Source organism: Eurypyga helias, unplaced genomic scaffold (genome assembly GCF_000690775.1).
Source record: "Eurypyga helias isolate BGI_N326 unplaced genomic scaffold, ASM69077v1 scaffold9354, whole genome shotgun sequence".
In the NCBI taxonomy this organism is placed as follows: domain Eukaryota; kingdom Metazoa; phylum Chordata; class Aves; order Eurypygiformes; family Eurypygidae; genus Eurypyga; species Eurypyga helias.
Window position 1 is genome coordinate 14,301 of NW_010246789.1, and position 23,357 is coordinate 37,657.

The window sequence follows — 23,357 nt, forward strand, 5'->3', positions numbered from 1 at the left end:
TAAATGAAATCTGTGAGTAGTTGAACTTTAAATTAATTTTGAAGTTAATATTGTACAACTCCTTGACAGTAGACTGAGATTGGAGGGGCAGAGAGGGAGTTGAAATGAAAAAATACATTCTACTCATTACTTCTATAAAATTTGATATTACAGCTTTAATTTTGTCAAAGATGCTTGAGCTGAACCTACAGCTACCAGCATAAAAACCCCAAAGCACATTTTTTTGTATTAAATATATAACCTCAACCCTACAACAATTTGCCTAGTGTATTAAAGTCTAAACAGAAATCGAAGTGGCTGGACACTTTCCGAGGTCTAACTCTAAAGTGAGTGTGGAGGGAAGTGGGGACGAGAGTCTTGGACCCAAAATAAATGGCAAAAACCAAACAGAAAGCCATTGAAAATTAGACACACATTTTGAATAATTTCTCTTTAAAAAGATTTTATTGAAGAAACAATGGAAGGCATATGTGAAGCCTAACTGTGTATTGTCTTGTTATTCCAGGCTTCATCAGCAGTTTTTTGATGTTTGGAAAGTTCTGAGACCCACCCTGTTGGACTACTTGTAACTAGCGCCTAAGGTGTGGAAGAACCTTTGCTTGAAGGAAACGTCCATCTCAATACGGTGGAAACTCCTTGCAAGCCTTGCAAGGCAGGAGAGTGATTTGTGCTTCTGTTGACGCTCGTGTGTAATCTCTGCTTCTTATGCACTCCAGCACCCCTATCAGTTCCTTGTTCTCCTTCACCAGCCCTGCAGTGAAAAGGCTGCTGGGCTGGAAACAAGGAGATGAAGAGGAAAAGTGGGCAGAAAAAGCTGTTGATTCCTTAGTGAAGAAGTTAAAGAAGAAAAAAGGTGCCATGGAAGAACTGGAAAGGGCTCTGAGCTGCCCGGGTCAGCCCAGTAAATGTGTCACGATCCCACGTTCCTTGGATGGGCGGCTGCAGGTGTCTCATCGCAAGGGGCTTCCCCACGTCATATACTGCAGAGTCTGGCGCTGGCCTGATTTACAATCTCACCATGAGTTGAAACCACTGGAATGTTGTGAGTTCCCGTTTGGCTCAAAACAGAAAGAAGTGTGCATTAACCCCTACCATTACCGGCGGGTGGAAACCCCAGGTAATTATACCATCTGCAAATGATTCACATCTCTCTATTAGCTCTTGCACTGGCAGGCCTAGAAATCTGAAAAGGCGGGCTCCATGTGATGGAAGGACCCTGAGTCTTTCCCTGCCCGGTGGCATCGCAGCTCCGGCAGCTGGAAGTGAGGAGCGCCTGGCCCAGTGCGTTCCGTGTCCCATCAGACCCCCGAGGACACCCGGATCTTGTCCAGGGTGCTGAAAGCCAGCTTCCCCTCCGTGGGCGTGGGTGCTGGCTGCCCTCCGAACTCTTCCCCTGCAAACTCGTGTCCATTTGCATGAGGTCTAGGCACCAGCCTAGATTTAACCACCCTGCCTAGTTTTATGCTGCATTGTCTGGAAACCAGCAATCGACTCTAACCCACAGGAAAACAGTATCACTCTCTCTCACTCTAAAGATTAGTGTGGCGGTAAAATGGCTTATTTTGCTGTGGCTATGAAACCAGGTCAGTTTATTCTTCCTAAAATGTCTGGTGGCCTGCTTTCAGTGGGATTTACTTTCATGAATAAATAGTTTACGTGAAATAAATCCCCTGAGTTCCCATAAAACTTTGAATGTTTTCACTGATGATCCTCTTTAGATTGGACTTGATCAGCACTGAAAACTTGGGAACTCGCTGAAGGGTTGCTTAATTGGGCTTTCTGTCAAGGAAACAGCTGTTAAAAAATTATGATGTTCAGTGTTGCCTTCTATAGGGATCCTAGAAAGCAGGGCTGGCAGAGATCTTGAGCAGTTATCCTGTTCTCCTCTGCCCCTACTCCCAAAACAAAACAAATTACCAGGTACATTCCTGACAGATGTTTTTCTAATGAGCTCTAAAAATCCCATGTGATAGAGGCTCCACAACCTCCCCAGGCAAATGAATCTATTGCTTTGCTATCCTTATGGTTCAGAATGATTTCTAATGTCTAACCTAGCTCTCCCTTGCTGCCAAAAATCACAGTAATTTAATTTACTAATGGATATGGTTGGTAAGTGTATACTTATTATTCTGTGATTACTCTTTGTCTGGCATGAACTTTACTCTGAGGTGACATTAGGATCAGATAAGTGAACTATGGGATGTTTCTTTTCACACAGATGAAATAAGGGAAGGACATTTGTTAACATTTGTTAAACAACAGGGGCTGCTCCCTTTTCTGATAATCCCTCCGCTGCAGCAGAACTGTCATTCTGAAGCTGTATCTGAACTGCTGTAAACATTGTCACAACTAAAATTTTACAGCTGCAGCGAGTGGTGCTTGTTGTCAACAGTTTTCAGTGGAAAATGCTGATCTCCTGCCTTGCTAAAATAAACTCTGCAAGAATCTAAGAAAAGATGCTCATAAAGTATCCCATTTTGTGTATCTTTCTCTTTGAAGGCTGCAGTCTTTAGTGTCTTCTCATTCCTTCTGGTGTAACTCCAGTGTAGTTAACGTGGCCTCCTCAGCGTGGTAGCTGACAGCACTGCACGGTGCTGTTTTCAGCCCCGGTCTTCTGATCTGTTCAGTGCCAGCTAACAAACACTAGTACTGGGATAATCCAGCAGCTGCTAAATGAAGCAACAAAGCTTTTTGTTCTGACCCCGAAACTCAGGTTTCAGTTGTGACCGTCTCTGTCGTTCGTCTGTGCCCCAGACTGGCTACATCTTAGTAGTAAATGAGATGGGCCAAGGTTCAGTTCTGAGTATGGCTGACTTAGTAGCCTGCTTCCGGGCACAGCTTTGACCCATGCGGCCTTGCATGGACTAGCAAATCTCAGGGTGCGGGGATTAGCTCACAGGAGGGACTTTGGGTACTTCAGACATGACCACCTTGTTTTGGAGTTAAAAGAGAGCACAGCTATGAAGATGCAAGCTGTGCCGTGCCACTTCTCCACAGGACCTGAGAATTGTTCTTGGGCTGTTGTATTCACCCCTACTGTTCTTACGGGGACAGCTTAGAAGTTGAAGCTCACAAGTGAGTCACCTCCCTGCTAAAGATGAGGTGCAGCAAGGAATACAACCTACTCAGGTGTGCTGGGGCAGCGGCAGGAGGGATAACTGAGACCACTGCAAGTGGCGGTAACGCAGCTCCAGGCCAGAGGTGGTTACAAGAAGTGATGCAAGGAGGTGGTGGTGAGGCAAGAGAAGAAATGAGCTTCAGGAGAAAGTGGTAGCAGTGAGATCACCACGGAAAAGTCTGGGAGCGATTGATCTGGGTGCCAATCTGTTTAAACAACAGTCCTCTTTTAACTACAGGAAATCTGCATCTCGGCTGCTAGCGATTTTAGGTTTATGTGAGATTCTCTGAGTCTTATCCTTTGGAGCTGAAGAATCCATCAATGAAATTAAATCAGCAGTTCATTATTTTATAATCCAAATGCCATTATTATTTTCATACAAATGTCCATCCTTTTGGGGCTTACTTTTCGTCACTGCAGCCTCTCTTGCTGACTCAACCACTCTGTGACCAGATCCATTAATTTTTATTCAGAATGAATGTGTTGTGTTAAAGATGTGAGAGCCTCACCCTTTCTTTAGTGGACTGGCAGATCCCTACACTTGCATTACTAGAGAGCAGCTTTAAGCTCTGGTCTGAGATCCAGGGGTTTCACTGTCTTTGCTGTGTCCTCAGATTGCCCAGCCACATCCTAGTCTATGGTGACTGATACTGCACGGATTGTCCATAGCTTTTAGTGCTGCCACCAGTGTTCCCAGCAGATTTCTTCTCAGGTCTGCTGAGCAACAGGTGCCATTTAGGAAAAAACCAGCAAATATTTCCTATATTTGTGCAAGATCCTACCGCAGAGAGGGGCTAGGCTACCTACCCTAAAGGAGATAGGTGTGGTGGTTAGGTTCTGCTTCACCCTTCTTTGTTTGGTCTCGAAGAGCCTGTTAGAAGTCTGAATGGTTTGTTGTCAGGAGAAGCTGCAGTTTCGAAAAAATATAGAAGCTGCCTAAACATTTACCCTATTATTTTTATTTGTGATCATCCATGTGTAAATACTGCAAATTCTAATGTGCGCCATTACTGTAGACAGCAGGAGCCTAAATGAACTTTTGACTTAGACTAACTGATTGCTTTTGTCAAGCCCAAGTGGGACTAAGATGTGGTAGTCTCCCAGTTGAAAGATCTCACTCTTGGCCGTGTGTTTGGTGTTTGTGAATGGTCACGGACATAGGGAACAGATGGATCTCATCAGAGGATAGGTCTCCAAAAGCACTAAACTCTGCAAAGATGGGTTGATGTGTTAGAAATCACAGTGTAGATGCTGTACCTGGAATTAAACTGTGAGGCAGATAGTTTGCTTGCTAGCACCTGAAGTCACAGGCTCTGGGCACAGCCAGGTTTCCAGCAAGAACTGTTGCAGCTGAAGGGAGCAGGACAATGTCTAGTGCAGCAAACACCGTGGCAGGACTCAGGACATGACCGTATTTGTCTTCAGTTGAACAAAGATCATGCACAGAAGGAATGATGCATCCCTGGCTCTTGGTGGAGAATAGCAGGTAGAAGAAAAGGACTCCACTGAGTGGAGACAACACAGGTAAATTCTAAGGACAGACAGGTCCCCATGCACTCAGTCACTCAGTTTCGTGCCTCTGGTCACAATTCCTTCAGAGTGGTTGAGCTGTGGAGAATGACATCTGTTACCAAAAGAACAAGGAGAACAAGGCCCTCTGGGGAATTTTTAGCCACAAACAAGAAAATCTCTGAATTCTTCACCACCACAGAGGCTTGAGCCCTCTAGGCAGTCACAGAGCAGTCAGTGGAAAGATTGAGTGAGGTGGCAAAAACTGTACAGCAGAGCAGAAATTAAGAGTACTCTGGTCAGAGCTGGGAACTTGAAAATTCCTCTTGCTGACTCACTCAGGGCGAGTCAAAGGCTTTCGCTGGCAAGTGCTGTTCACACATACAGATTCTCAGCTTTCTCTTAGAGAAGGAGTTGCACTGAGTTCTCACAGGGCTGAAGAAAGCTGCTTCCTTAGCAGTGGTACCTGCAGCGCGGTGCCAGCCTCCCAGCGCTGCACGGCATTGCCGTAGCACAGCTGTCCCTTGCTCAGCACCTCTGCTTGGTGCAAAGGGATCGCCGGTTCCCTGTTTCCTAAGGCTGCTGGTCAGAGCTGGCTGAGCAGCAGCAGACCTGGCAAGCATCATACCAGTTTCATGGAGCAGCAGAGGAAAATGCCAGAAGCAGCAGCAGCTCATGGCCTGGAGCTGCTCACAGAGGCATGGGATGGGAAGGATCCAGCTCACCAAAACCACAACTGCAGTGGTGGTATTGATCTTACCCCAGTATAGGGCAGATTCTGCTTCTCTCCACCAGCTATGAAATCCATGAGGGACTGGGCAGTGCATCTCAGGAGAGTCTAGGAAATCCAAAAAGCTAAAGAAGCGGTTAAGAAGAAAAAATACTTTCCTCTACCAAAGGACTTAAGAAGGTGGCAAAAAAATCTTCATCCCACAGGTAGGGGTGTATCAGAGGCAGAAGGAAAGAAAGTAGTCTCCAAAGTACCACCCTTGTGCTGGCCAGAAACCAGTTAGAAATGCATTAAGCCAGAGAAGGGTCTACGTATAGTCTCTTAGCAGGTATTCCAATGACTGTGTTTCCGGGCAGGTGAGACGATAACTTTGGCAGGGAACCCTCTGTCGTCAGTCCAGTCTTTTGTGTGTTTTCGGGACTCATTCCTTTGGTTCGTGGGTGACTGGCAAATTCCCAGTTAGTATATGCCAGTGGGTGGGCAAGAGCGTGGTTTAACCCTGCCCCAGCTGCAGCATCATGCTACATCAGCAAGAAGATGTAGATGTGCCTGGTACCAGCCACTGGTCCTCCTCCTCCTGCTTAAACTGCCCCAGCTCTCTGAGCAATCACTCTGCACTGAATGTGCACTCCAAAGAGGGTGTTCCTACTGCCTCTTTTTATGCACATTTTGCATTATCTATGTATTTTTGCTTTATAGCAATTATTCCACTCTTTCATTATGCTGGATAAAGGAGAGTTCAGTGTAATTAAAAGGTGTTAGCTAACCTGCCTAAAAAGAATTGGCCTTATCCTAGACAGAGCTTTTGGGCCCAAACAATATGTTAAAGCACGTTCAAAACATATATTCCTGTCAGCATTTATAACCAAGAGCTCACATTGCTATTTGTTTCCATAAGTTAGTAAGGATAGACTGAAAGATTACGTGCTGCTGGGTTTTAGGCCAGAGGAATTCTGGACACTAGGTCAATCAATACAAACCTACTGAATTGTTCCCCGTGTTGGGACAATTCATCCTTGTCACAGTAACTCAAATTGCCTCCTTATCTTCTCTGATGGCTTTTAGATCTGCATGATAGCAAGTGGGGATTCATTCTCCCTACCTGTGTTTAAGGCCTTAACTAAGATAATTAGGTGCTATGTGAGCTAGCAACTAATAAAGAAATCTTGAGGTACATGAATGACCCACTCTAGGTGCTGTTCTCCCCCCAAGGACTACAGGGGACCCAGTTAAAGCCTCAGGTTGAACTCCCATATGCAGAACTAGTTAGCAAGCCTCTTTGTGTTCCAGCCTAGGAGCTGCATCTTCATCGATAACTCACTAGTTGGGTTTTCTAAAGTGTTTTGACTCCAGTTCTGCTCTTGTTTCTGATATGTCAGAGTCCGAACTAATTTGGGACAACTTTAGGTTTCTCAGTGCAGCAATGCTGTTAACAGCAATGACAGTACGAGATGTAAGTGAAGAGGCTTTGTGAAGAGAGGTGATGTATTCCATTAGACCAATTTTTACATGGATGAATTTGGATTTCAGTTTTATGACCTGCGTTTTTCATGTCATAACTACCAACCATTGGCATTTGCCTCTTCATGCTAGATCTTTTCTAACTATATTGCAAGAGCTAAATTAATATTGCCGTAATATTTGAATTGCCATTTACATTTCCTTTTAAAGATCCCACTGTCTGGCTGGCAGCATTTTCAAGTACCTGAAAACCTTTTAAATCTGGTGTCTAGCTTCAGGTCTGCACTTCTTTTTGCCCATCTATATTTTACTGGTAGTAAAATATGTGGTGTATTGTGGAGTGCTATTAATTGTTACTAAACTTGGCTGTGATTATGGCAATTCCTGGTGATAATATTTAGCAAACTCCTGGCATGTTCAGTCTTTGAGGAAGGAAGGAATAGAATAGGTAATTCTGAGAGGGAGAGATGTGCCACTTGCATTTGATAAGAGGGCTGTGTGCGAATGCTGTAACTGTGAATTTTATGGTACCTTGCTCAAGTCAGGAATGAGCCCATATTTTGCATATGGAATTGCTGCAACTGGCTGCAAATCTGGGGAAAAGAAGTCCAAGAATCAGCCTTGTTCCTTGGTTTTGGACAGGTTTGTTGCCCTTTGATGACTTGTATATAGACAGCAACATTTGGGCTGCATGTAATATGCCTCTTTTTAACTTAGAAAAAGATATACTTTCAAGAGTGCAGTTTTAACGGTATTTTTTCTGTTCTTGTTTTTATTTTCAGTCCTACCTCCTGTACTTGTTCCAAGACACAGCGAGTTTAACCCTCACCTCAGCCTCCTTGCCAAGTTTCGAAACACTTCCCTGCACAGCGAGCCGCTGATGCCGCACAATGCCACCTATCCTGACTCTTTCCAGCATCCTCCCTGCACCCCTTTTCCATCGTCACCCAGCCACATGTTCTCCCAGTCGCCTAACAGCATCAGCTACCCCAACTCACCAGGAAGCTCCTCTGGACCAGGAAGTCCTTATCAGCTCACGGGTAAGAATGAGCTTTCAGACATCCCGACTGAGGCAGTCGAGGTTCTTGCCAGGGCCTGGGTCAGGTGCCAATTCTGTGTGCTCCCCCCAGGGTGTAGCTACAGGTCGAACTGTTGGATTTGGAACGTGATTTCTTGTGACTGTCTTCTAATATTGTCTCCCAGTCTTTCTGACAGATGGTCAAGGGATTAAGTGTTGTAGTCACTCCACTCTTAGAATTTTCTGGATGAGATTTCATGATTGCTGTAAGGGGAAAGTTGAGGAGAGGAGCAGGTGTGCCTGGCCACCTTCTTCCTAAAACAGCCCATCCAAGGTTCTGACATAACCCATGGAAAAGAGCACCCACAACGCTTATATTAGGCACCTCCAATAGAGATGGTCAGGGTGGAGACCTTTAGAAACTCCATCAAGAGAGACAGGATAAAATGGGGAATTGGTACACAGGAATATTTTTTTAATGTATGGCAATCCCACTGACTGGAAGTTAATTTGTTTAACAATCTGGCACAACACTTGGTGAAGCCACCAGGCAATTTCCTATAATTTTGGAATGTGTTTCATCAGCTCCACAGTTCTGAGGTCAGCAGGGTTATATCACTCAGGTTGTTTGGATGGTCAACTCCTTACTTAGTACTGCTCTAATTACCTGAGAATTTAACCGTGCTTTTTCTGTGAAATATACCAAGAAGGTGTCATGCAGCACAGCTGAGAGCTAGCTTTAATATCACAACATGGTTCAGATTTACTTCCACGCTTTGCTGTAATTCTCAGATAGTATCAATGATCTCAGCTTTTTCACAATGATGAATTCAGGTCAGAACCCTGTAGCTTAATGTTTTAATGTCTCAACTACAAAGCATTTAAATTCATGTCCTTAATGATATGCCTATTTTGATTTTAAGTGCAAGAAAGCTTTTTATTTTTTCAACATATTTGTAGCATTTGAACTTCCTTTTAAGCTGGACACTTTCAATACCATGTGATGTTTTTCCTTTCCTCTCCATTCATTGAATGGACCTTCATTCATTTCTTCTCTAGATCTATACTTCAGATTAAATCATATTTAGCAACATCGAAACATTTCAGCAAGTAGTAGGACTTGTTTGTCTTCTGCCATCTTTTTCTTTCACCTCTGTGTAACCAAGTTGGATTGAGTGGAGCTGGTCCTGACAGGCAAATCAGGCCCATTCCAACTCTGTAATGACTCTTACTCATGCTTTTAACTGAACTTGGGACTATGCAAAGCTACTTAAAAATGGAAGTGGCTCAACCTGAGCTTCAGTATATCACAGCACATGGCATGCTGATAAGCATAATTTGCCTGTGTAACAGTCAGGGGTGGAAGACTACCTAAAGCAAACTGGAGTAACATCAAGAACCTTGAGTGGGATTGGTGTGACCAAATATAGATGTCAGCAATGCAAATTTCTACATCTCATGCAATTGTTTATCCTCTTTCTGTCATCACTGGAGAAAAACAGGCACTCCTAGGACAAGATTCATTGCATCTTAAGGTGTAAGTCTAAAGTAGCTGAAATGCATCATGTCTGCAGGTGCCTATTTTTCTTTATTTGGTATAAGGAGAGTTTATGGTGACTATCTTAGGTGTAGACATCAAATATACCTGTATAACCACATTATATTCCTTTCTGTGACTTGTATTCTCTTCCACTCTTTCTTGATTTTGTTTTACTATTCTAGCATGTTGTGTTTTCTGTGGCAGGGTTATGCCATCTATATGTTGGAAATTGAAACTCCTAAATCCTGAACAATGCTTAAATAGAATAACATTCCCATGCAGTACTTACTTGGAAGATTCAATGGTTGTCTTAGGAGACAGTCCACAATTACCCCCTCTGGGTGAAGTTGGTCTGTTTTGAAGGCCAGGCAACTGACCCCAAGCACAAGAAGGAGTTTCAGCCTGTAACCAAGTTAAACCCAGGTCTTCTGAAAGAGACCCTTAGCCCTGAAAGCTTGTACATGGCTGTAATTTATACATAAGCTCACTAAATTTCTGTTCAAATTCATAAAATTACATGCTTTTAGTGAATATGCAGTGAATTTAAACATTTTTTAATATGAAAATGAAAACCGTTTTTCTTTGGCTTTCTAAAGCCTTCTGTCTTTCTTGAGAGTCCCCACTAAACAGTCACCGTCTGTTTGCTAGCTTACTATGCCATAATGGAAACAGATCAGGAGCTGGGCAGGTTGTGAATTGATACTTCTCCATATTTTTTCATCACATCCATTGCTCTTTAATGGCTGACTGAAGAAACAGGAAGAGGGCCAGCCTTCCCTTGTAGGACAGAGGTAGGACAAATCTGGAGGGAGTTTTGCCAAGTCTGATTTTAGAGTGTAAAGGCTTTCCATTGGCTTTTTTGTAGCCTGTGAAGAAGGAGCACTTTCTCCCTGAGGATCAACTGTAGTTAGCTTCTGCTCTTAAATCCTCCTCTTCAAGTTTAAAATTTGTGAGAGAAGTCTGGAACTGAAGGATCAAAGCTTTACTTTCTTAGGTTAACAGAGAGCTTGACTGGACATCAGTCTAGGCCTGAGGCACTGTTGTGACTGTGTCTCTCTCTTTCAAGTGCAGTGTGTCCAACAGGACAGCTCTTCCTTCCTGTCCTCCCTGAACACGTAATGGTCTTGATCTGTACTCTGAAGGGAGCTCAGGTTCAGATTTGTACTCAGCCTTTCGCTAGCTAAACAATACTGAAGAAGTGTTAAATATTCACCAGGAAAAGCTGGGGAGAATTTACAAGGTATTGATTGTCTTCTCTTTCTTTTCTTTCTTTCCTTCTTCCTAACAGTGGAAACTCCACCCCCGCCTTACCATGCAAGAGAACCTCCAGGAACCCACAATGGGCGGTCGATGGATGCAATAGCTGAAAGTCAGCTAGTGCTGTCTTTGCCCAATGGAGGTAAATCTGCCGATGGAGAAGCTGAAAGTAAATAACCATTTGTACTATTCTTCAAAGAAAAACTGTTAAGCAAAAAAAATTGTTATTTGAACAATTCAAATAGTTCAGTAGGTTTCAGACGGTTTTGCAGTCAGGCTGTGTGCTAGAGCCATTTATTAGCCAGCAGAATAGGTTGATTTAAGAACTCGGTGAATTATGTGTGAAGTTACAGAGTTTAGACCTTATTTGTACCCGTGAACTATTACAGTTAGAAAGCTGTTAATGAAAGCAAACACTGTTATCTACACTGTAAAGACAAAGATATCAAATCAAAGATGGTGAGGCAATATAACACACAGGAGCACTATCAATATCAGAACTGACTGCTTTATCACTTTCAGCTCTGGGTTTCAGGTACTTTAAAGCCTTGTGGTTGGAACCTTTCATACTGCTATCTGTGTATTAATCACAGAATCACTAATTAATGTTACATTACTGGCTGGCTAGAAAAGAAAAGGACACGTTCTGGTGAAGTACAAAGAGATTTTTACAGAAGGCCAAACTCTTTGTCCTCACGTAAGAATGCTTTAGTGGGAGAGGGCACAGGTGGTCAGAGTAGAAGGGGCTGGGATCCACCTCACTCCCCTCAAAGCAATTTCATGTCCCCTCCAGCATGGTCTGCACTGCCTCCAGACTGGTAGTGGCAGGTGATGCCTCCACCATTCAAAGCCCATCACTGCAGAGCAGCAAGAAGTGGTGGAGCTTCCTCTGATGGGTTTTCCTTTGGCTTTCAGCTACTGCAAAGGAAAAATCACCATTGTTCATTTAGTCCAACATATTGTCCTTGTAAACAAATGTCTTTCATGGCATTAGAACAGAACACTGTGCACACACATTGTCATTAATAAAAATAATGCCAGCCTTCAGAAACATTGGGGAACATGTATGTCTCACAGAACTGGAGCAGAAGAAAGATGAGTGTGATAGTGCTAATTACAGATGGGTACACAGAATGACCAGATAATAACTAGTTATCAGACACCAATGCTTTAAAATAAGTTGTTGAGGTACCTCAGTCTCTATACTACAGTTTACCATGCCTGATCACTGCCCTAGCAAATACTATTTGGAATTTTGTTAGAGAGGTTATGCACAGAGGTGCCCCGGGGTCAGGGGCTCACATGCCTATGGTGGGCAGGCAGGATAAGGTTTCCAACTAATTCCTATAGGATGAATGAGGCTCAGCGATTCTGTTACATTTTTTAGTCTGTCTCTGAATTAGAAAACATGGATAGGGGTAGATCCAAAAGAAATGACCTTGCTGACATTTCTGCTTACAGTGGAAGCGGAAAGCCCCAAAGCCTGCAAAAAATTGAGGAGAGTGATTGATTTCTTCTGAACTTCAGTTAGGTATTAGGCTGAAGGTTTGGCTCAGTTTTGACTTGCTTTGAGCCCATCTGTCATCCCTAGCTCCTGCTGGTGTGCAGAACAGATGTATCCCTTACTATTTTCAGTCTAGAGATTGGGCCCTGGTTCAGCAAGGAATGTCAGCATGTGCTTAATTTAATGCAGTGGAGTTATCACTTTTAGGAACAAGTGGGTCTCCTCAGAGGCTTACAGTTAAGCTGGTGTGCCAGCCCTTTGCATGTTTGGGTCTTCAGTCATAAAATTAAGAGGAAACAGAAGCTGCTGTTGAGAGAAGGCATGACATAAGTGGCTGTTTAGATGAAGAGCCAGCGGAGTGGGAGGAAGGGAGGAAAGAACACAGAGAATTACTTAAAAAAAAAAAAATATTACTGAGACCTGAGCAGCTGATTAATTTTATTTCCTACAGACTTTCGGCCTGTTTGCTATGAGGAACCCCAACACTGGTGCTCAGTTGCCTACTACGAACTCAACAACCGGGTAGGGGAGACTTTCCAGGCTTCCTCGCGAAGTATTCTTATAGACGGATTTACAGATCCCTCAAATAACAAAAACAGGTTCTGCCTGGGACTGCTCTCAAATGTAAACCGCAACTCTACCATAGAAAACACCAGGAGACACATAGGAAAAGGTAAGAGGAAATCCCTTCTCCTTGGGAATATTCAGAGCTTGAAAGAACTGTGCATTGCATTAACAAACCTAGCTGATTTGTCAGATGTGCTTGTCTTAAAAAAAGCTCTGAGATGACTTTTGAAATAGAAGAAAAGCAGATGATTCTTTTCTGACTGGATAACAGTCAGCAGAGTAGCTCCTTAAAAAAGCTATTTACTTGGCCAGCAAAGAGAAAAATGTTGTTTATAGTTGTGTGTTCTAATTTAGCAGTATGTATTTTCATTTTATTTATTAGAGTTTCTGGCAGCTGGGAATACTGCCATCGAAATGCCACTAAAAGGATAATTGCTGGTGCCTCAGGGCTGGTTCTTCTACCACCATATAACAAAGGGAGATGGATGAAACACTTAGTAGTTGAGTTATTTAGCTGAAGAACTCTACCAGAGTTGCCTTTGTAGCTTTTTACCTGCTACCAGGCTGATTCACTGCCTTGTTAACAACTTGCCAGTAGAACTAAGCCTTGGGTTTTCCCTCCAGCGGTTGCTCCACTTCTGTTGTACATATACATTGTGCATGCAGGATCATATGCAACTGGTGCCAAGTACGAGGAGACCACACCTGGCCATGTGCGGCCACACACCCTCCATCCCAGCTCACTAGGGCTGTGTAGGGCCTGGTACTCTCCCAGAACCTACTGTTGTTTGTGGTGGTGAGTCAGAAACTCTGTACCTGCCATTTCTCTGTGCAGATCAAGCTTTGCCTGTTCTGGTATATCCAGTCTAGACTCATTATCTTGCCAACCCAGCCTCTCACCAGTAGCTGCCTGGGAATGGATTTCCCACTGGGCTAATTAACTCTAATTGTTCTACTCCTATTATCTTGTCAACCTCACCTCATTTCCCAGGCCTAGAGCAGTGTTTTAATTGGCTCTTGATAGTCTAGTGCTGAATGACTGAATACGAGGAAGCTCTGAGGCAAATGTGACATAGTTTTTACAAACAACAGTGAACCCGAAGGGTAGCGCGGGAGATGTTGTACTTAACTCCTGCGCTTTTCTCCGGAAGGGAAAGCACTTGTGGTGCAAATGCACTGTGTGATGCTACAAGTGTCTGTCATAGTAGTTTGTTGTGAGAGGTGGAAATGAGTTGTACATCTAGTTCTAACTTCCTCAGAAAATAAAGCAAAACTTCTTTATCAGCATAAGCTGTCAGAGGGTTGTAGATCAAAGCTGAGCCCAGCCCTAAATGGAAAATGACAAAAGGTCCCCGTAGAGTGCTGTCATTTGAGGATGTTACATCCTGTGACTTTCTGCCCCAAAAGAGGAAGAGACAGAACGGAAAGAAAATGAGGTAAATGCTAATGGTCCTCAGATCTGTCTTCATCGATTAAAAGTTCTTTAAAGTCTTACACTTGGAATCTGCCCAAGGGAAGGGAGCAGGTTGCCCAGAGAGGAGCTTAGTGTATCAGAGATCCTTAATTTTACTGCTCTTCCCTGTTTATGCAAATCTTAAAAAACCATGTTCAGGTGGAGTAGAAGTGGCACCAGCACAGGCCTGCAGAAGAGCACAGAGCACCTCCAAAAGTCTGTAGTTCAAAGGCATGCTGGACAGATGAAAGCTGCTGAAATGGATACAATTGTCACATGTTAACAGGGGAGAAAAAAGAGTGAGTAAACAAGATTAGCTCAGTAGGATAAGGATATGTGATTGAATTGTCATCTAGTGTATCAGCGTGAAATGGTTTCCTGGAAATACCACATCAAAGCTAAAACCAATCCAGAACACAACGCAACATCTACTAGCAATTGGACCTGTTTCAGCAGTCAGACTTCAAGGACAGAACGGGGACTTTTGATCAGAGTGTCAAAAAGCTGTGGATGCTTGGAGACTGCTGAATTTCCAGTTTCTGCAGAGAGCAATAAAATCCCACTAAAACATATGGACCCTTGATTTGGTCTTCTACAAACGTGTCTTCAGCTGCTTGGCTTCCTTGAGGGTGCTTGTCTCTGGTGAATGACTACCAGAAGAATGGAAATACACGCTGAAATTTCATTACTGCTGTATTTATTGCTATTAAAAAATCCACACGAAAAAAGCAAATTGTAGCCTCTGCTTTCAGAAGTGACTTTGGTGGTTTTGTTATTATAGCACGCAGCTGGGGCAGTGCCTTTGCAAACATTCATTTTTCTGCAGAAGTTGGGTTACTCAATATGCTCTGAAAATCCAGCCTTTAAAATTTTTCACCTTAGCACCCAGAAGTGACTAGCCACACCTGAAGATTTGAAATCTGGTGAACACTTATGTCCTTATTCTTCTTTCTCTACCCTGTGTGCCCCCTCTAGCTGTTTATTTCAGGAAGTTGTATGTACCCCATCGAGGTCAGCTGGGACCTTCGGGTTTTCAGTCCTTCCCTTTTATCCCTCTTCCACAGAAGGGAAAGGAGACATAGGTCAAGTAACAGCAGACACCCCATAGCATCTGTTGCAGTTGGACTGGACCTGACGGCTGGTCTAATGGAGCTGTCATCTCAGCCCTGTTCCCAGTGCAATTCTAGTGTGTGCTCTGAGCCACACCCCCCGCCACTCACATCTCATTTGAGATCTCGTGGGTGCATTGAAGTAAAAATCAAGTGATGGCTTGAAGACAGACTTTAAGGTTCCTGTCTGAGTCATGCTGGAAGTCTATGGGAGAGTGTATTTTTCCCAGATTCCTTTCCCACTCAACCTGCTTTTCCCTGAGCCTTTCCCACTCCTATTTAGAGGCTGGTTTTGTCCTAAGGATGTGCTGCTGCCCCTTGCTGTCATGACCACAGAATGATGAACAGACTGGGAATATGTAATCTGTCTTTTTTATATGAAAGACAAAAGGAATAACAGAACTGAATTATTAAAGCATCGTTATCACTAGCTTTGCAGGCCGTCCACTGAGACCCTGCAAACATGTGCGTTTGTACGTAAGGGTTTGAATGCTGTACCCAGAAATAGAGAGGAGGGTTTTATTTTTAATTGATGGTAAGTTTTATGAGAACAAATAACTGAGTTCTTCCACCTCCCTTGGCCACGGGAGGGGTTCATCACAGCTAATCTAGCCATGGGAAGGGTGAATGTCTAGGCATCTTTGCAGGATGACTTGTCTCCCTTCATGGTGGGGTTTCATGCTCATGTTGAAGCACTCTGGGTCCCCATTGCCACATTTGCAGTGATGAAGATCTCACTGCAAATAAATCTTCCTTTGTTATGTTTTGTTTGGTTTTAAGTTTATTAGCTGGTTCAGTTCCCCAGTTGGATGGCTGCCCAATACCCAGTCATGGCTGGCAGCATGAAAGCAGGTGTAGGAAGAAGCAGCAGGGAACGAGAGTGCCTTTTCAGCACCTGCACAGGCTTCCATCAGTTTAAGCCTGGCTTTGAGCTTGCAACCTGCAGAGTGATTCATCTGGTCACAGTGCCTCTCAGCACCTATCAGCTAGAGAAGGCATCTACACAATTAGCTTATACAAGATCCCTAACTGTAAGGTTGCTGGATTGGGCTAAGATAAATTCTCCCACCAAGTTAGTTATACTTTCATGCAAGCAGACATCCTGGGGCGACCAGAGTCTTTGAGTGATTAGAAATGCTTCCATTTTCATTTCCTCAAGGCACGGTAAAAATTTGAGAGTTAGTGTTGGTAAGTCACTCAGGCACTGAAAAGTCATAGAATCTTTTAGGTTGGAAAACACCTTTAAGATCACCAAATCCAGAAGGAAATTAGTCATTTTGTTGCTAAAGGTCACTTTAAACAGGATCTGATGAGTACGTTATGTCATGTATATGCAAATATGTGGTTCTGACGTGGTGGATAAAGCAAAATACAGAAAAGCTATTTTAAGTTCACACCTTGCTGTGTTTGAACTGCATGAGATATGACCCTGGAGTGAACAAAATAGCGTGCAATGATGTGGGTCTTGGTCAGAGCACATGTGCTCCACAGTGAAAAATACATTTAGATGTGTAATGCCTAGCAGATTTGTCAGTTCTTTGACAGTTGTGATCCGTGCTTTGTATGTGGTTGACATATGTTTGGTATTTATGTGTGTATGTGTGTCCTGTCATGAAGTACTTGCACTGTTGGGCTAAAGAGGTAGATCAACCTTCGCTGAGAAACAAAAGAAACACATCACGTGCCAAGACATTTTTCTCCTAGACCAGTATCTCAAAATACTGTTTATGACAATTTCCTCTTAATGTTGACGGCTCCATCACAAAGATGCATGGATATGCACAGAGGTTACTGTCTTTTAAAAGGCAATTTATAGGCACTCAGTGCCTGGAATGATCCTGGACTTGTATGCCCCCAGCAGTAAAATAGTTAAAGAATTACTGGAATAAAGTGTGTTGTGAACAATGGAGAAATAATACACATTATTTTTTCTTTTCCGAGGTGTTCATCTTTACTACGTCGGTGGGGAGGTTTATGCTGAATGTGTCAGTGACAGCAGTATTTTTGTGCAAAGCCGCAACTGTAACTACCAGCATGGTTTCCACCCAGCCACTGTCTGCAAGATCCCCAGTGGCTGCAGCCTCAAGATCTTCAACAACCAGCTCTTCGCCCAGCTGCTTGCCCAGTCGGTCAATCATGGTTTTGAAGTGGTGTATGAGCTGACCAAGATGTGCACTATTCGAATGAGCTTTGTTAAAGTAAGGATTTTTTTGTTTTCTCTTGCATCTCTGGAAAGGGAAATCCTATCACCTGCTGGCTTTGGTGCAAAACCAGACCCCATCAAATCCTTCCCAAGTGGGGATTTAGACATCCAGTTTGCAGATAGCAATTCAGACTGCCTGTTTTCTAACTTCAGGTGCTTAAAATCAACAGCTTTTGTGGTCAACCTGGAAATTTCTTAGATTCCAAAAATCAAGTATCCCATATGCTTTTCTTGGAAAATAAGCAGAGATTGTACGTTGATGTTCCCCCATTGATTATATAAAGACTAAGTAAATCCTTTAGCACATATCTTAGGCAGGTGTGATGTCTCCTGTTGTTACGGGTTTGCAATAGAGCTTGGTAGAGCCATAGATCTGAAAAGAATGTCCTTATGTCTCTAGACTAATTTACAGTCTCACCATTACTATAGAGTGGTATATACAGTCTCAGTCAAGAAACACCAGGTCGTCCCTTAGCCCTCACTGAGCTTGCTGGGAATTGTTTGCCACCTGTCTGATTCCTGGCAAGAGATTGTCTTAATTTCTGATGACATTCACTCTGGCCAGCTACTTGATCAGAAGGGCTTCTTGCAAACAGAATGCAAAACCCAAAAGAACATCTGACCTTCGCCCTGTTATTTAGAAGAGTCAGGAGGTCACCGAAGCCATTACTGTTTCCATGTCTTCCATATCTAAACTTTGCAGTCTGACTGCTCTGTGTGCAACTTAACAGTCTTTGTGAGAGTTTCTTAAATCTTCTGAATGGCTTTCTCACCAGACTGAGATCTCCTGACTCCTTTTAACACTTAGGATTTACTTGGTTGCCTATTGTAGCATCTAAACCCCAGAGAATGGGTAGTATTTCAAGACTGTTTATAGATGCCCCAGACTGACATCCCTGTGGGGCTGCTGGGAGGGCTGGCAGCAATGTTCAGCCTGAAAACTAGAGAAGCTGCACCATTAGAAGCCAGTTGGTCCTGCTAGGTACCATAAGAAGTGGCTTGAGTATGCCCCTTTATCTTGCAGATTTGATTCTGTACAAATGACTGAATCAAGCCGATTGAATTCACGTCTAAGACACTACAAAACTGCTTGAGGCTTGAGCCCAGTTCCTGTGTTCTGCAAAGCAGATGAGTCCCGGGCAGCTTTCCAGCCATCCTTGGGGACCCATCTCCTTAACACTCTGTGAGCATTGAGAGCCCTGTAACTTCTCCCAAGAGTCCAAGCCAGAATCTCCGTGCCTGTGACCACGCTGTTGCTTTGTTCTTGGGAAGCAACTGACATCTTGTTCACACAAAATCATTAGGGAAAAAAAAGAAAGCAAGAAACTCAGCAAACAGCATTTTCTTTAATGGAAGACATGAATGGGCATGTTGTTTGTAAAGGCAGTGTAGCCAGTTGCGCAATGTTTTCATTATCTCAGCAACTCAGGGGCAGTCTCTTTGATGTGTTATCTGCCTCCATGCCCAGCGTGGCAGCAGAAATGGTGGTGTTGATGCACTGAATAATGCTGCTGCCATATTATCACCTTGCTTTGTTGAAACAACAGTAGCCACTATAGTGCCTCAGGCACCAGAAGACCAGTGCAAGGTCTTTTTTTGAAGCCTTTCTGATGACCTTTGGAAAATGGCTATGCAGATCTCATCTACGTTCTTCCTTCCTGACCTGTGAAAACCCTTTCCTGTCTTCCCTTTTCAGTCTTCTCAAATTCTCTCCAAGGTGTGAGGCCTGTGTGTTCAGTCTGGGGACAGGAGTGCCCCAGGTGTCAATTATGCAGTGCACAGAGGAGCGTGTTGCCTACCAGAGCTACACACCAAGAGCCCCCATGTGTAGGGCAGTCCTGTGGCTTCTCCCCTGGTCTGTGTCCAGATGCTGCTGGTCTCCTACAGCCCCCAGGCCAAAGGGAGCCAAGGGGCTGGAGACCCTGCCTCCTACCCCACTAGGGCTTGAGCTACCAGCAGGGAGGCAGGGCTGAGTAGGGACCAGGACACGAGAAACTTGCCAGACATGTACAATCTTCTGGAAGCAGGACACGGGACAGAGGGAGGTGAAGGTCCTGTCCCCACTTAAACCCTTCATGTACCCATGGAGCAGCTGGGAGGAGCTCAACCCTCAGGCAGACATGAGTGTATTATCAGTGGGAGCAGACAGCAGCTTCCCTCCACCAAGGACTGCTGATAAGCAGGGTGGCTGTTGTCCCCACTCCACAGCGGAGGCAGCTGAAGCACAAAGTGGAGAGACGGAGAGTTTCTCCAAGCGGAGGTCTGTACCCAGCACCCTCCCTCCCACATTTCCCCGGGTCTTGGGGCTACGGGGACAACCCTGGTGTCCCTGCCCGAGGCAGGAGTGTTGGAGCTAGATGATCCTTAGGGTCCCTTCCAACCCAAACCCTTCAGTGACCCAGCAGATGTGGCTGTGCTCCACTGCACAAGGCAGCTCAGTGCTTTGGGATGTGGCTGGAGAGAATGGTTGCCCGCTGGAGGTGGGAAGGGTTGGCAAGAGCAGCAGGACCCCTCAGCTGATCTTCCCCATGCCGGAAAGCACATTCCAGGTCTCCCCGTGGAGGGTATGGGCATCCTCATCCCACCGCCTGTGCAAAACACCACCACGGCTTTGCCAGTTGTTCTCATTTTATTCCCTCATTAGCAGAGCTCCATGCCTGGGTTCATGTCAGCCCTGGGCACGGAGGAGGGTGATGCAGGGGAGACGCAGGGTGCTGCCCCACTGGTGTTCCCTGGCCCGTGGGAGCTGCCAGCAGTGGGAGATGGCCAGCTGCCTCCAAGCTCCTCCAGCCCAGCAGGGTCTGCTCCAGAGCTGATTCCCATGCCTCACGGTTTTCCACCCTGGCAGTTAGCAGAGGCTGAACTCCTCTGACGCTCAGGGCCATGTATCTTCACTGCGGCTGAGTGCTTCAGACTTCACGAACTCAGAAGTCAGGCTGCGCTGATTTAGAGTGCCGTTTTATGTGCACGTTTCCAGAACATTATTCCAAGATGCCTGTGAACACCAGGCCCTTTCCAGCATGATAAACGCTCCACAGGCCAGAAAAATGCCACCTATTCAGAAGTACTCTTTGAGCTTTAGGGGGTCCACATCTCGCTCTTTTGCATTCTTCCCCCCTTTTCTTCAGTAAGCAGAAATGGATTTTATCCAGCCCATTTCTTAGGGCATCTGGTTTTGGTGTTGATCCTAGTTTTGCAGCTGATCGTCTAGAGAAGTGGGCTCTAGCAGCCTGTTGTCGAGTTGTTCAGCACTCTACAATTTGGGTACCTTTGGCAGGCATCAGTTCTTTTTCCATCAGTGCCTCCATGTCCTTTTTCCATGATAAGAACACCAACCCTTCTGAGCAGCATAGTGATAGGTAAGGCTCCGCTTCCCTGATCTGCAGCCCACAAATGAGGAGCCTCATCCTGCAGTGGGACCACGTTTTGCAGACTGCCCTGTGGAAATCCAAGTTCAGGTCTGGCAGTGAGACAACCGGTGAGCTGTGAGACTTTGGGCTGTGCCTCGGATGTCTTGCATTGCTGTGAAATCAGGCTGCCTGCTCAGCAGGCAGACACTGTGCCTGCTCAAGGCACGGGGACTTCTGTTTCTCTTTTCTCCCTGCCAGCACCACATCCCCATCTTCTGTCAGATGCTCCATATCCCTTATCTCCCCAAAAGAGCTGGAGAAATTACTGCAGGACTTCGCACAGCAAACAGCCAGGAACTCCCATGGGAAAAGAGGGTATGTTCAAGGACAGAAAACCTATGGAAAATGTCTATACATAGGTTAGGTACGGTACATAAGAACCTTGTGGAAAGTTTCCAGAAGTTGAGATAAATACCTTGAACTTCTAGCGTCTTAGACTCGTAGGATGCATCTCTGCCAGTAAATGAAGCAGTGCCCAGGATCATTCCCAGTTCCTGTTAAAGTGTTATGACAGGGCCTGGCCTGCTTTTCGTCGGTGCCAGACAGCAGTCTGGCAGACTTTCCTGGGCACGTCTCTGGGGTGCGAAGAGCAGAGACCATTCCCCATGGGCTGTTTGCAGGCAGCCAAGCTTGGAAACAGCTTTCCGTGCCACTTTGTCTCAGCACCTGGAAGTGTGACTGAGCATTTTTAATCTAATAGTATAAAGTCCCTGATAATGGTGATAACAAAAACCTAAACAGGAGCAAAGTTTCTTGAGAAAACTATTCCTAGGACAGAGCATTAAATCTTGGGTGATGGACAACCTGCAGTTGTGTTAGACTGTCAGCACTGGAGTTGTGATTTAATGTTGTTTTTTTAATATAAAACTCACTTTTTGGTCCTTTGATTCTTTTATAGGGCTGGGGAGCAGAGTATCATCGCCAAGATGTTACAAGCACGCCCTGCTGGATCGAGATCCACCTGCATGGACCATTGCAATGGCTGGATAAGGTGCTGACACAGATGGGCTCACCTCATAACCCCATCTCCTCAGTCTCCTAAGAATCATCTCTAGAATTCCATTAGGATGGATGCTGTTGCAGGCAGTGGCTTATAGGATTTCCAGTGAACAGAAGCTTCTATATGTAGATGTATGTAGATGTAAATATATCTATACATAGTCTACTCTCCTTTTTTTTTCATGCTACTTCTTGTGGTTTCTAGTTACTCTGATGCCAGTACAGTAAGTTTAGAAAGTCAGGTATAGCATATCTGTTCTCTAGTACAAAATAAGCCAAATTCCTGCAAAAGTGTCAAACATTTCCTGTGAGCATCTTCATTCCCCAGCCAAGCCAGTAAACGGTGCGAATTCTCAGCACTTCCATGCGGATTCAGAAACCTGGCTGTAGCTGTTCCTAGTAGGTGAAATTCACCCCTCTGCAGGCAACCAAAGTCAGATCTCTACGCCATTTATATCCATTTTACATCCTAATTTCAGGTCTAAAAGAGGACCTTAGGTGGTGCATAGGACTTACGCATAGAGATGACTTTTACCCAGTGAACTGAAGGACTAAACTGCAATTCCAGTCTGTCTCCCTACTGCAAAGCACGATGGGACAACAGATCCTCTGAGGAGCTGAGGCACCCCTGTCTCCCCTAGGATTTGGAAGGAGGAGAGAGCCCTCGGGACGCCTTCAGCACCGGAGCCTTATCAGAGCATTCTGGACACATCTGAGTGGGCTGATCCTATAAACACAGTGGTGTACGGTACTGCTGCACTGAAAAGCAACAAGCTCCTAAGGAAAAAATAGAAATATATTCCTATAAGTTTAAAAACTAATTAACTCCCAGGGCTTTTTTTGCAAAGTACATGCATACTTGCATATGTATCTGGCATGTAAACTGAACCCTATCCATTATACAGTATTGACGTAGTTTGTTTTGAAGTTAGGACTGTCTGTAGTTAGACTACGGTGTTGATACCAAGGGTACATCTAAAAGGGACTTGAACTGTGATTCAGAAAAGGGAAATGAAGCGTGCATTGAAGAACTGAATAATTCCTTTCCCGTTCGTCTTGGGATGGTCTCTGTACTGGGAACAGGAAGCCCCACGCTCACAGGATGCAATGAGAAGGAGGTGGGAGTCAGCCACGTCCATCCCCTGTGCAGGGCCAGTCCCCAGGATCTGACTGCAACGCTCGGGTTTGAGACAGGCCCTCTCTGCCCGTCACATCCCCATGGATGGTTTCTCACCTCAGGCACAGGCATCATCATCTGCGGTGCTTTTGCCTCGCCTGCAGAGGATGGGGAGGCAGTGTAAGCCTCCAACAAGCGAGGAGTGAATCTGTGTGCAGAACCTTTTTTAAAAGCTCCTTGTCAGTGGTCTGTCTGTAAGCAGGGAAACCTATTGCCCGTGCTCTCGTCCACAGAGCCAGCCTTACAAAATGCTGTTCACTTGGTAACCTTTTCTGAGGAGGCAGGTGAAACTCTTACTACAT

The 23,357-nt window shown here is 44.7% G+C and overlaps 1 protein-coding gene across 3 annotated transcripts; it reads left to right on the forward strand.

Annotated features, from left to right (window-relative positions):
• Positions 1-700: 700 nt before the first annotated feature.
• Positions 701-21,933, forward strand: SMAD9 (SMAD family member 9). 3 transcript variants are annotated; one of them, XM_010150526.1, is made up of 6 exons: positions 701-1,117; positions 7,601-7,858; positions 10,665-10,802; positions 12,589-12,810; positions 17,208-17,464; positions 21,778-21,933. In XM_010150526.1, exons 1-6 carry the CDS (start codon positions 706-708, stop codon positions 21,919-21,921), a joined length of 1,431 nt encoding a protein of 476 aa, XP_010148828.1. In that variant the 5' UTR covers positions 701-705; the 3' UTR covers positions 21,922-21,933. The 3 variants fall into 3 exon arrangements, with proteins under 3 accessions (XP_010148828.1, XP_010148829.1, XP_010148830.1); XM_010150527.1 differs by having other exon boundaries at positions 706-1,117; positions 10,665-10,775; positions 21,778-21,932; XM_010150528.1 differs by lacking the exon at positions 10,665-10,802 and having other exon boundaries at positions 706-1,117; positions 21,778-21,932.
• The last annotated feature ends 1,424 nt before the right edge of the window (positions 21,934-23,357 follow it).

Excerpts from the sequence above, each read along its gene's own strand:
- SMAD9 (XM_010150526.1), top strand. The coding sequence starts at position 706 with ATGCACTCCAGCACCCCTATCAGTTCCTTGTTCTCCTTCACCAGCCCT. Across the intron at positions 10,803-12,588 it reads TGCCGATGGAGAAGCTGAAA|ACTTTCGGCCTGTTTGCTAT; the intron begins GTAAATAACCAT and ends TATTTCCTACAG. Across the intron at positions 17,465-21,777 it reads TTCGAATGAGCTTTGTTAAA|GGCTGGGGAGCAGAGTATCA; the intron begins GTAAGGATTTTT and ends ATTCTTTTATAG.